Source organism: Salmo salar, chromosome ssa01 (genome assembly GCF_905237065.1).
Source record: "Salmo salar chromosome ssa01, Ssal_v3.1, whole genome shotgun sequence".
In the NCBI taxonomy this organism is placed as follows: domain Eukaryota; kingdom Metazoa; phylum Chordata; class Actinopteri; order Salmoniformes; family Salmonidae; genus Salmo; species Salmo salar.
In genome coordinates, this window is record NC_059442.1 from 114,720,224 (window position 1) to 114,735,561 (window position 15,338).

The following is a 15,338-nucleotide window of genomic DNA, read 5'->3' on the forward strand; positions in this document are numbered from 1 at the left end:
CTGTTTTTACAGAATGGCATCATGCAGGCACATGATCTACCCTGTCTGTCTGTCTGTCTGTCTGTCTGTCTGTCTGTCTGTCTGTCTGTCTGTCTGTCTGTCTGTCTGTCTGTCTGCCTGTCTGTCTGTCACTTATGGTGATACAGAGGTGGCAGGGGAGGAGGGGATGGAGAGAGGAGGATGTAATGGAGGGAGAGAAGATGGAAGGAGGGAGAGAGGAGGATGGAGGGAGGGAGGGAGAGGAGGATGGAGTGAGGGAGGAGAGAGGAGGATGGGAGGGAGAGAGGAGGATGGAGGGAGAGAGAGGAGGATGGGAGGGAGAGGATGTGGAGGGAGAGGAGGGAGGGAGAGAGGAGGATGGAGGGAGAGAGGAGGGAGAGAGAGAGGAGGATGGGAGGGAGAGAGGAGGACGGAGGGGGAGGAGGGAGAGAGAGGAGGATGGGAGGGAGGGAGAGGAGGGAGGGAGGGAGAGAGGAGGATGAGGGAGAGGAGGGAGAGAGAGGAGGATGGGAGGGAGAGGAGGGAGAGAGAGGAGGATGGGAGGGAGAGGAGGGAGGGAGAGAGGAGGATGGGAGGGAGAGGAGGGAGGGAGAGAGGAGGATGGAGGGAGAGGAGGGAGGGAGAGAGGAGGATTGATTGTAAAGAGGCAGGGAGGAGGGAGAGAGCGAGAGAAAGAGCGAAAAGGTCGTCCTCTGAGTGGGAGGGAATTCAGCAGCAATAGAGGGAGGCTTCCAGAGGAGAGACGGGATGTTTTTGCCGTCTCCATGTTGCCTCCCTGGACCGGCCGTTGAACAGGTCACAAAACAGGTCATCTGGAACACGCTGAATGAAAAGGTGCAGCTCACTAACTCTGTCAGCCTCTTTAGTCTCACCAGATCTACAATCTCTCTCTCCCTCTCACCACCCCCTCTCCCCCCCCCCCCCCCTCTAGGTACCTTGCCCCTGTGGAAGAAGTTGATGATCTCCTGGTAGAGCTGGTCCTTGAGTTGTCCTTGAGTAGAGGCCTGGTAACCGTCTCTCTGGGTCAGGTGGGCTGCACACGGCTCCTCAGACCACTGCAGGGACACAGATCATGTTACCTCTATAGAACAGACCCTGTAGATACAGATCATGTTACCTCTATACTACTATAGAACAGACCCTGTAGATACAGATCATGTTACCTCTATAGAACAGATCCTGTAGATACAGATCATGTACATTATAATATTAACAGTATTCTCTATCATCAGACTATCAGAATTAGATTCCTCAATACAGCTAAACATTGATCTACAGTGGGGAGGAGGAGAGGAGGGAGGAGGAGGAGAGGAGGAGGAGGAGGAGGGAGAGGAGGGAGGAGCAAAGGAAGAGAGGAGGGCGGAGGAGAGGAAAAGAGAGGAGGAGAGGAGGAGAGGAGGAGGAGGGAGGAGGAGAAGAGGAGGAGGAGGAGGAGAGGAAAAGAGAGGAGAGGAAAAGAGAGGAGGAGAGGAAAAGAGAGGAGGGGAGGAGGAGGAGGGGGAGGAAGAGAGGAGGAGAGGAGGAGGAGAAGAGAGAGGAGGAGAGGAGGGAAGAGGGCGGAGGAGAGAAGGAGAGGAGGAGGAGAGGAGGAGAGGAGGAGGAGGAGAGGAAGAGGAGGAGAGGAGGAGGAGAGGAGAGGAGGAGAGCAGGAGAGGAAGAGGAGAGGAGGAGAGGAGAGAGAGACATAACTTATGGAAAAGCTACATTAACACATCAGATAATGATTTATGCAGTGATAAAACCATATTATTCACCACACGTTGTGCTTCATTCTGTAAACAACAGGGAGATGGAAATATTTCTGCTGACCACACACTCCTCTCCTCCAGTCTCTCTAACCGCTCTAATAATTAACGTTGTGAGTGGCTGGACGAGGCCGGCTAACAGGCTAGATGCAGCGATCCTATTGGCTCCCTGGTCCCAGCCTCGGTAACCCCACTAAGGTCCTGTCACAACTGATTCATTGCCACGGTAACATAACTGACATTCCATGTTGTTGTTGAACAACAGAGAACGCAACGATCTCTAGGTAAAATCCAATTAGGTAGGACGTGCCGTCCCAAACGGCGCCCTATTCCCTATATAGTGCACTACTTTTAGCAATGGGCACTGGTAAAAAAAAGAAGTAGTGCACTATATAGGGAATAGGGCGCCATATGGGATGCAGACAATATTTCCATAGCAAAGCTGGCACGGTCTGTTGAAATGACGTGACGTCCACATTTACATAAACGGTACACTGCCCTGTGGAAGAAAAGCAATGGCTCGTCAATTTAACGGTGCTGTGGCTTAGAGACAGCCTCGGAATCCAAACGGAACCGTGCTATGGAACCGTGCTACAGAACCGTGCTAAGGAACCCGTGCTACGTTCCGTTGGTAATAGCAGGACAATGAAGTCTTGATCCTGTTTGGATTTGGAGATTAGCTTTTATAAGGACTTGGGCTTCCTACTGACCCCTTTACATGGAATCTATCACTTCCATGGTTAAATAAAGGTCGAACAGCCTAAATTAAAGGGATTATGCAGGACATGGTTATTATTGGCTGCAGCATAGCCTAGTGGTTAGAGTGTTGGACTAGTAACCGAAAGGTTGCAAGAACGAATCCCTGAGCTGACAAGGTACAAATCTGTCGTTCTGCCCCTGAACAAGGCAGTTAACCCACTGTTCCTAGGACGTCATTGTTAATAAGAATTTGTTCTTAACTGACTTACCTAGTAAAATAAAGGTAAAATAAAAAAATATTGATTCCATTACAGTTTGAGCAGCACTTCCGTGATTAAAGAGAGAAGAAACATTTACATTGCCATCGTCACCTAGGAGAGCTACTGAAACGACATCAATCACACTGATGCTGTAATGTACATGATGCTGACGCTGTAATGTACATGATGCTGACGCTGTAATGGACATGATGCTGATGCTGTAATGTACATGATGCTGACGCTGTAAAGGCTAGGGCTGTGTCTCAAATCACACCCTATTCCCTACGTAGTGCACTACTTTGACCAGGGCCCTTTGGCCAATGGCACCCTATTCCCTACGTAGTGCACTACTTTGACCAGGAACCATGGGCTGTCATTAGGGATACATTCTAAGAATGATAATTCTCCTACTACATTATTGTATCTATAACGTAATGAATGGCCCTGTAATAGAGTGACTGAAAACCATCTCTCACAGCCGAGTCAGAGTCACATTATCTATATTGGGGAACCATAGCGAGAGACCAGTCACATTACCTATATAGTGGAGCATAGAGAGACCAGATACATTATCTATATAGTGGACCATAGAGAGAGACCCGACACAGTATCTATATAGTGGAACCATAGAGAGACCAGACACATTATCTATATAGTGGAACCATAGAGAGAGACCAGTCACATTATCTATATAGTGGACCATAGAGAGACCAGACACATTATCTATATAGTGGAACCATAGAGAGAGACCAGTCACATTATTTATATAGTGGACCATAGAGAGAGACCAGACACATTATCTATATAGTGGAGCATAGAGAGACCAGATACATTATCTATATAGTGGACCATAGAGAGAGACCAGTCACATTATCTATATAGTAGAGCATAGAGAGACCAGACACATTATCTATATAGTGGACCATAGAGAGACCAGACACATTATCTATATAGTGGACCATAGAGAGAGACCAGACACAGTATCTATATAGTGGAGCATAGAGAGACCAGATACATTATCTATATAGTGGAACCATAGAGAGAGACCTGTCACATTATCTATATAGTAGACCATAGAGAGAGACCAGTCACATTATCTATATATTGGACCATAGAGACCAGACACATTATCTATATAGTGGACCATAGAGAGAGACCAGACACATTATCTATATAGTAGACCATAGAGAGAGACCAGACACATTATCTATACAGAGGCCCATTGAGAGAGACCAGACACATTATCTATATAGTGGACCATAGAGAACGACCAGACCCATTATAGAGAGACCAGACACATTCTCTATATAGTGGAACCATAGAGAGACCAGACACATTATCTATATAGTGGACCAGAGAGAGAGACCAGACACATTATCTATATAGTGGACCATAGAGAGACCAGATACATTATCTATATAGTGGACCATAGAGAGAGACCAGACACATTATCTATATAGTGGACCATAGAGAGACCAGATACATTATATATATAGAGGAACCATAGAGAGACCAGACACATTATCTGTATAGTGGACCACAGAGAGACCAGACACATTATCTATATAGTGGAACCATAGAGAGAGACCAGACACATTATCTATATAGTGGAGCATAGAGAGAGACCAGACACATTATCTATATAGTGGAGCATAGAGAGACCAGATACATTATCTATATAGTGGACCATAGAGAGAGACCAGTCACATTATCTATATAGTAGAGCATAGAGAGACCAGACACATTATCTATATAGTGGACCATAGAGAGACACCAGACACATTATCGATATAGTGGACCATAGAGAGACCAGATACACTATCTATATAGTGGACCATAGAGAGACCAGACACATTATCTATATAGTGGACCAAAGAGAGACCAGACACATCATCTATATAGTGGACCATAGAGAGAGACCAGACACATTATCTATATAGTGGAGCATAGAGAGACCAGATACATTATCTATATAGTGGAACCATAGAGAGAGACCTGTCACATTATCTATATAGTAGACCATAGAGAGAGACCAGTCACATTATCTATATATTGGACCATAGAGACCAGACACATTATCTATATAGTGGACCATAGAGAGAGACCAGACACATTATCTATATAGTGGACCATAGAGAAAGACCAGACCCATTATAGAGAGACCAGACACATTATCTATATAGTGGACCATAGACAGACACCAGACACATTATCTATATAGTGGACCAGAGAGAGAGACCAGACACATTATCTATATAGTGGAGCATAGAGAGACCAGATACATTATCTATATAGTGGAACCATAGAGAGAGACCTGTCACATTATCTATATAGTAGACCATAGAGAGAGACCAGTCACATTATCTATATATTGGACCATAGAGACCAGACACATTATCTATATAGTGGACCATAGAGAGAGACCAGACACATTATCTATATAGTGGACCATAGAGAAAGACCAGACCCATTATAGAGAGACCAGACACATTATCTATATAGTGGACCATAGACAGACACCAGACACATTATCTATATAGTGGACCAGAGAGAGAGACCAGACACATTATCTATATAGCGGACCATAGAGACCAGTCACATTATCTATATAGTGAACCATAGAGACCAGTCACATTATCTATATAGTGGACCATAGAGAGTGACCAGACACATTATCTATATAGTGGACCATAGAGAGACCAGAGACATTATATATATAGTGGAACAATAGAGAGACCAGACACATCATCTATATAGTGAACCATAGAGAGACCAGACACATTATCTATATAGTGGAACCATAGAGAGAGACCAGTCACATTATTTATATAGTGGACCATAGAGAGAGACCAGACACATTATCTATATAGTGGAGCATAGAGAGACCAGATACATTATCTATATAGTGGAACCATAGAGAGAGACCTGTCACAACATCTATATAGTGGCCCATAGAGAGAGACCTGTCATATTATCTATATAGTGGACCATAGATAGACCAGTCACATTATCTATATAGTGGACCATAGAGAGAGACCAGTCACATTATCTATATAGTGGACCATAGAGAGAGACCAGTCACATTCTCTATATAGTGGAACCAAAGAGAGACCAGACACATTATCTATATAGTGGAACCATAGAGAGACCAGACACATTATCTATATAGTGGACCAGAGAGAGAGACCAGACACATTATCTATATAGTGGACCATAGAGAGACCAGATACATTATCTATATAGTGGACCATAGAGAGAGACCAGACACATTATCTATATAGTGGACCATAGAGAGACCAGATACATTATATATATAGAGGAACCATAGAGAGACCAGACACATTATCTGTATAGTGGACCACAGAGAGACCAGACACATTATCTATATAGTGGAACCATAGAGAGAGACCAGACACATTATCTATATAGTGGAGCATAGAGAGAGACCAGACACATTATCTATATAGTGGAGCATAGAGAGACCAGATACATGATCTATATAGTGGACCATAGAGAGAGACCAGTCACATTATCTATATAGTAGAGCATAGAGAGACCAGACACATTATCTATATAGTGGACCATAGAGAGACACCAGACACATTATCGATATAGTGGACCATAGAGAGACCAGATACACTATCTATATAGTGGACCATAGAGAGACCAGACACATTATCTATATAGTGGACCAAAGAGAGACCAGACACATCATCTATATAGTGGACCATAGAGAGAGACCAGACACATTATCTATATAGTGGAGCATAGAGAGACCAGATACATTATCTATATAGTGGAACCATAGAGAGAGACCTGTCACATTATCTATATAGTAGACCATAGAGAGAGACCAGTCACATTATCTATATATTGGACCATAGAGACCAGACACATTATCTATATAGTGGACCATAGAGAGAGACCAGACACATTATCTATATAGTGGACCATAGAGAAAGACCAGACCCATTATAGAGAGACCAGACACATTATCTATATAGTGGACCATAGACAGACACCAGACACATTATCTATATAGTGGACCAGAGAGAGAGACCAGACACATTATCTATATAGTGGACCATAGAGACCAGTCACATTATCTATATAGTGAACCATAGAGACCAGTCACATTATCTATATAGTGGACCATAGAGAGTGACCAGACACATTATCTATATAGTGGACCATAGAGACCAGACACATCATCTATATAGTGGACCATAGAGAGACCAGAGACATTATATATATAGTGGAACAATAGAGAGACCAGACACATTATCTATATAGTGGAACCATAGAGAGAGATCAGTCACATTATTTATATAGTGGACCATAGAGAGAGACCAGACACATTATCTATATAGTGGACCATAGAGAGACCAGTCACATTATCTATATAGTGGACCATAGAGAGAGACCAGTCACATTATCTATATAGTGGACCATAGAGAGAGACCAGACACATTATCTATATAGTGGACCATAGAGAGAGACCAGACACATTATCTATATAGTGGAACCATAGAGAGAGACCAGAGACATTATCTATATAGTGGACCATAGAGAGACCAGACACATTATCTATATAGTGGACCATAGAGACCAGACACATTATCTATATAGTGGACCATAGAGAGACCAGACACATTATCTATATAGTGGACCATAGAGACCAGACACATCATCTATATAGTGGACCATAGAGAGACCAGACACATTATCTATATAGTGGAACCATAGAGAGAGACCAGACACATTATCTATATAGTGGAGCATAGAGAGAGACGAGACACATTATCTATATAGTGGACCATAGAGAGAGACCAGTCACATTATCTATATATTGGACCATAGAGACCAGACACATTATCTATATAGTGGAACCATAGAGAGAGACCAGTCAAATTATCTATATAGTGGACCATAGAGAGACCAGACACATTATCTATATAGTGGACCATAGAGAGACCAGACACATTATCTATATAGTGGACCATAGAGAGAGACCAGACACATTATCTATATAGTGGACCATAGAGAGACCAGACACATTATCTATATAGTGGACCATAGAGAGAGACCAGACACATTATCTATATACTGGAGCATAGAGAGACCAGACACATTATCTATATAGTGGACCATAGAGAGACCAGACACATTATCTATATAGTGGACCATAGAGAGAGACCAGACACATTATCTATATAGAGGACCATTGAGAGAGACCAGACACATTATCTATATAGTGGACCATAGAGAAAGACCAGACCCATTATAGAGAGACCAGACACATTATCTATATAGTGGACCATAGAGAGACACCAGACACATTATCTATATAGTGGACCAGAGAGAGAGACCAGACACATTATCTATATAGTGGACCATAGAGACCAGTCACATTATCTATATAGTGAACCATAGAGACCAGTCACATTATCTATATAGTGGACCATAGAGAGTGACCAGTCACATTATCTATATAGTGGACCATAGAGAGAGACCAGTCACATTATCTATATAGTGGACCATAGAGAGAGACCAGACACATTATCTATATAGTGGACCATAGAGAGAGACCAGACACATTATCTATATAGTGGACCATAGAGAGAGACCAGACACATTATCTATATAGTGGACCATAGAGAGAAACCTGTCACATTATCTATATAGTGGACCATAGAGAGAGACCAGACACATTATCTATATAGTGGAACCATAGAGAGAGACCAGAGACATCATCTATATAGTGAACCATAGAGAGACCAGACACATTATCTATATAGTGGAACCATAGAGAGAGACCAGACACATTATCTATATAGTGGACCATAGAGAGAGGCCAGCCACTTTATCTATATAGTGGACCATTGAGAGAGACCTGTGACATTATCTATATAGTGGACCATAGAGAGACAGGACATATTATCCATATAGTGGAACCATAGCGAGAGACCAGTCACATTACCTATATAGTGGTGCATAGAGAGACCAGATACATTATCTATATAGTGGACCATAGAGAGAGACCAGACACAGTATCTATATAGTGGAACCATAGAGAGACCAGACACATTATCTATATAGTGGAACCATAGAGAGAGACCAGTCACATTATCTATATAGTGGACCATAGAGAGACCAGACACATTATCTATATAGTGGAACCATAGAGAGAGACCAGTCACATTATTTATATAGTGGACCATAGAGAGAGACCAGACACATTATCTATATAGTGGAGCATAGAGAGACCAGATACATTATCTATATAGTGGAACCATAGAGAGAGACCTGTCACAATATCTATATAGTGGACCATAGAGAGACCAGTCACATTATCTATATAGTGGACCATAGAGAGAGACCAGACACATTATCTATATAGTGGGCCATAGAGAGAGACCAGACACATTATCTATATAGTGGACCATAGAGAGAAACCTGTCACATTATCTATATAGTGGACCATAGAGAGAGACCAGACACATTATCTATATAGTGGAACCATAGAGAGAGACCAGAGACATTATCTATATAGTGGACCATAGAGAGACCAGACACATTATCTATATAGTGGACCATAGAGACCAGACACATTATCTATATGGTGGACCATAGAGAGACCAGATACATTATATATAAAGTGGAACCATAGAGACCAGACACATCATCTATATAGTGAACCATAGAGAGACCAGTGACATTATCTATATAGTGGAACCATAGAGAGAGACCAGACACATTATCTATATAGTGGACCATAGAGAGAGGCCAGCCACTTTATCTATATAGTGGACCATTGAGAGAGACCTGTGACATTATCTATATAGTGGACCATAGAGAGACCAGACATATTATCCATATAGTGGAACCATAGCGAGAGACCAGTCACATTAGCTATATAGTGGAGCATAGAGAGACCAGATACATTATCTATATAGTGGACCATAGAGAGAGACCAGACACAGTATCTATATAGTGGAACCATAGAGAGACCAGACACATTATCTATATAGTGGAACCATAGAGAGAGACCAGTCACATTATCTATATAGTGGACCATAGAGAGACCAGACACATTATCTATATAGTGGAACCATAGAGAGAGACCAGTCACATTATTTATATAGTGGACCATAGAGAGAGACCAGACACATTATCTATATAGTGGAGCATAGAGAGACCAGATACATTATCTATATAGTGGAACCATAGAGAGAGACCTGTCACAATATCTATATAGTGGCCCATAGAGAGAGACCTGGCATATTATCTATATAGTGGACCATAGAGAGACCAGTCACATTATCTATATAGTGGACCATAGAGAGAGACCAGTCACATTATCTATATAGTGGAGCATAGAGAGAGACCAGTCACATTCTCTATATAGTGGAACCATAGAGAGACCAGACACATTATCTATATAGTGAACCATAGAGAGAGACCAGACAAATTATCTATATAGTGGACCATAGAGAGACCAGATACATTATATATATAGAGGAACCATAGAGAGACCAGACACATTATCTGTATAGTGGACCACAGAGAGACCAGACACATTATCTATATAGTGGAACCATAGAGAGAGACCAGTCACATTATCTATATAGTAGAGCATAGAGAGACCAGACACATTATCTATATAGTGGACCATAGAGAGACACCAGACACATTATCAATATAGTGGACCATAGAGAGACCAGATACACTATCTATATAGTGGACCATAGAGAGACCAGACACATTATCTATATAGTGGACCATAGAGAGACCAGACACATTATCTATATAGTGGACCATAGAGAGAGACCAGACACATTATCTATATAGTGGAGCATAGAGAGACCAGATACATTATCTATATAGTGGAACCATAGAGAGAGACCTGTCACATTATCTATATAGTATACCATAGAGAGAGACCAGTCACATTATCTATATATTGGACCATAGAGACCAGACACATTATCTATATAGTGGACCATAGAGAGAGACCAGACACATTATCTATATAGTAGACCATAGAGAGAGACCAGACACATTATCTATATAGAGGACCATTGAGAGAGACCAGACACATTATCTATATAGTGGACCATAGAGAGAGACCAGATACATTATCTATATAGTGGACCATAGAGAGAGACCAGTCACATTATCTATATAGTGGACCATAGAGAGAGACCAGACACATTATCTATATAGTGGAACCATAGAGAGAGACCAGAGACATTATCTATATAGTGGACCATAGAGAGACCAGACACATTATCTATATAGTGGACCATAGAGACCAGACACATCATCTATATAGTGGACCATAGAGAGACCAGAGACATTATCTATATAGTGGAACCATAGAGAGACCAGACACATCATCTATATAGTGAACCATAGAGAGACCAGACACATTATCTGTATAGTGGAACCATAGAGAGAGACCAGACACATTATCTATATAGTGGACCATAGAGAGACCAGAGACATTATCTATATAGTGGACCATAGAGAGACCAGAGACATTATCTGTATAGTGGAACCATAGAGACTAAAAACAGAAAGATAGTTGAGCTTCCTACAAACCAATTCATGACACAGCTTGAAGAAAGACTCTAACCTCCAGGCTCTGCTTTGGAAAAATCTATCACATTTTACAGTATAATAGCCTCCAGTTCTCTCTCTCTCTCTATTTCTGTCTCACTCTTTGCAACATTTGGGGAAAGCCCCAGCTGGTTTGAAATGGCAAAAAAACAAATAATAATAAATAATAATAAATAAATAAATATATATACATAATAATAAGAAGAAATGAGAATCTTCCTCATTGTGTCCCGTTGTCCCATAGAGATATATAGAGTTCGCAACATTGTATCTTTCCTATTATGGCGTCTGTGAGCACACGGGCAGCGTCATTGAGACCAATACAACATTGCAAGCTCTTTATACATTTCTGTGCGACAACGGAACACAATGAGTAAGTAGATAGAATATTGTTTTTTTTTAATGATTAAAAACACAATATTGATTTCTAAGTATAGCTTTGTAATGACCAACTACTCAGCTTGGAGTAGTTACAAGGTTTACTTCCCTGCTTTTCAGACGACCTGGCAACTGTACCGGGAGACTTTCAACAATTACGCTAAACTAACGATATGCTAACTTCTATAATCTCCAAACTGCCCGATGAGAAATAGAAATGGTATCCATGAATTTGTCTCTAGAAAAACAACCTACATCTGGAAATCTCTACACTATCCCTTTAATGTTTAACTTGTTACTTTTAGTATATAATACTGTACGTCACTATCACACACTAGTAACCATGGTAGAATAATACTGTACGTCACTATCACACACTAGTAACCATGGTAGAATAATACTGTATGTTAATATCACACACTAGTAACCATGGTAGAATAATACTGTACGTTAATATCACACACTAGTAACCATGGTAGAATAATACTGTACGTTAATATCACACACTAGTAACCACGGTAGAATAATACTGTACGTTAATATCACACACTAGTAACCATGGTAGAATAATACTGTACGTTAATATCACACACTAGTAACCATGGTAGAATATTACTGTACGTTAATATCACACACTAGTAACCATGGTAGAATAATACTGTACGTTAATATCACACACTAGAAACCATGGTAGAATATTACTGTACGTCACTATCACACACTAGTAACCATGGTAGAATAATACTGTACGTCACTATGACACACTAGTAACCATGGTAGAATAATACTGTAAGTTAATATCACACACTAGTAACCATGGTAGAATAATACTGTACGTTAATATCACACACTAGTAACCGTGGTAGAATAATACTGTACATCACTATGACACACTAGTAACCATGGTAGTATAATACTGTACGTCACTATCACACACTAGTAACCATGGTAGAATAATACTGTACGTCACTATCACACACCAGTAACCATGGTAGAATAATACTGTACGTCACTATCACACACTAGTAACCATGGTAGAATAATACTGTACGTCACTATCACACACTAGTAACCATGGCAGAATAATACTGTACGTTAATATCACACACTAGTAACCATGGTAGAATAATACTGTACGTCACTATCACACACCAGTAACCATGGTAGAATAATACTTTACGTCACTATGACACACTAGTAACCATGGTAGAATAATACTGTACATCACTATCACACACTAGTAACCATGGTAGAATAATACTGTACGTCACTATCACACACCAGTAACCATGGTAGAATAATACTGTACATCACTATCACACACTAGTAACCACGGTAGAATAATACTGTACGTCACTATCACACACTAGTAACCATGGCAGAATAATACTGTACGTTAATATCACACACTAGTAACCATGGTAGAATAATACTGTACATCACTATCACACACTAGTAACCATGGTAGAATAATACTGTAAGTTAATATCACACACTAGTAACCATGGTAGAATAATACTGTACGTTAATATCACACACTAGTAACCACGGTAGAATAATACTGTACGTTAATATCACACACTAGTAACCATGGTAGAATAATACTGTACGTTAATATCACACACTAGTAACCATGGTAGAATATTACTGTACGTTAATATCACACACTAGTAACCATGGTAGAATAATACTGTACGTTAATCACACACTAGAAACCATGGTAGAATATTACTGTACGTCACTATCAAACACTAGTAACCATGGTAGAATAATACTGTACGTCACTATGACACACTAGTAACCATGGTAGAATAATACTGTAAGTTAATATCACACACTAGTAACCATGGTAGAATAATACTGTACGTTAATATCACACACTAGTAACCATGGTAGAATAATACTGTACATCACTATCACACACTAGTAACCATGGTAGAATAATACTGTACGTCACTATCACACACTAGTAACCATGGTAGAATATTACTGTACGTTAATATCACACACTAGTAACCATGGTAGAATAATACTGTACGTCACTATGACACACTAGTAACCATGGTAGAATAATACTGTACGTTAATATCACACACCAGTAACCATGGTAGAATAATACTGTACGTCACTATCACACACTAGTAACCATGATAGAATAATACTGTACGTTAATATCACACACTAGTAACCATGGTAGAATAATACTGTACGTTAATATCACACACCAGTAACCATGGTAGAATAATACTGTACGTCACTATGACACACTAGTAACCATGGTAGAATAATACTGTACATCACTATCACACACTAGTAACCATGGTAGAATAATACTGTACGTCACTATCACACACCAGTAACCATGGTAGAATAATACTGTACATCACTATCACACACTAGTAACCACGGTAGAATAATACTGTACGTCACTATCACACACTAGTAACCATGGCAGAATAATACTGTACGTTAATATCACACACTAGTAACCATGGTAGAATAATACTGTACATCACTATCACACACTAGTAACCATTCACTATATATTTTACATCTTGGGGATGTCATTCGAAAACATAATGTTAAATTTCACTGCTATGCGGACGACACACAGCTGTACATTTCAATGAAACATGGTGAAGCCCCAAAATTGCCCTCGCTAGAAGCCTGTGTTTCAGACATAAAGAAGTGGATGGCTGCAAACTTTCTACTTTTAAACTCGGACAAAACAGAGATGCTTGTTCTAGGTCCCAAGAAACAAAGAGATCTTCTGTTGAATCTGACAATTAATCTGGATGGTTGTACAGTCGTCTCAAATAAAACTGTGAAGGACCTCGGCGTTACTCTGGACCCTGATCTCTCTTTTGAAGAACATATCAAGACTGTTTCAAGGACAGCTTTTTTCCATCTACGTAACATTGCAAAAATCAGAAATTTTCTGTCCAAAAATGACGCAGAAAAATTAATCCATGCTTTTGTTACTTCTAGGCTGGACTACTGCAATGCTCTACTTTCCGGCTACCCGGATAAAGCACTAAATAAACTTCAGTTAGTGCTAAATACGGCTGCTAGAATCCTGACTAGAACCAAAAAATTTGATCATATTACTCCAGTGTTAGCCTCCCTACACTGGCTTCCTGTTAAGGCAAGGGCTGATTTCAAGGTTTTACTGCTAACCTACAAAGCATTACATGGGCTTGCTCCTACCTATCTTTCCGATTTGGTCCTGCCGTACATACCTACACGTACGCTACGGTCACAAGACGCAGGCCTCCTAATTGTCCCTAGAATTTCTAAGCAAACGGCTGGAGGTAGGGCTTTCTCCTATAGAGCTCCATTTTTATGGAATGGTCTGCCTACCAATGTGAGAGACGCAGACTCAGTCTCAACCTTTAAGTCTTTACTGAAGACTTATCTCTTCAGTAGGTCCTATGATTAAGTATAGTCTGGCCCAGGAGTGTGAAGGTGAACGGAAAGGCTGGAGCAACGAACCGCCCTTGCTGTCTCTGCCTTGCCGGTTCCCCTCTTTCCACTGGGATTCTCTGCCTCTAACCCTTTTACAGAGGCTGAGTCACTGGCCTACTGGTGTTCTTCCATGCCGTCCATGGGAGGGGTGCGTCACTTGAGTGGGTTG

At 40.8% G+C, this 15,338-nt stretch overlaps 1 protein-coding gene across 7 annotated transcripts in view; it reads right to left on the reverse strand.

The window, feature by feature from the left end:
- Positions 1-15,338, reverse strand: part of LOC106591860 (dedicator of cytokinesis protein 1) — a 723,705-nt gene that overhangs the window by 244,057 nt on the left and 464,310 nt on the right. For all 7 annotated transcript variants that reach the window (XM_045687698.1, XM_045687691.1, XM_045687686.1 and 4 more), the window contains exon 38: positions 936-1,055. In XM_045687698.1, the coding sequence (XP_045543654.1) occupies positions 936-1,055 (120 nt within the window). The remainder of the gene's footprint in view (positions 1-935; positions 1,056-15,338) is intronic.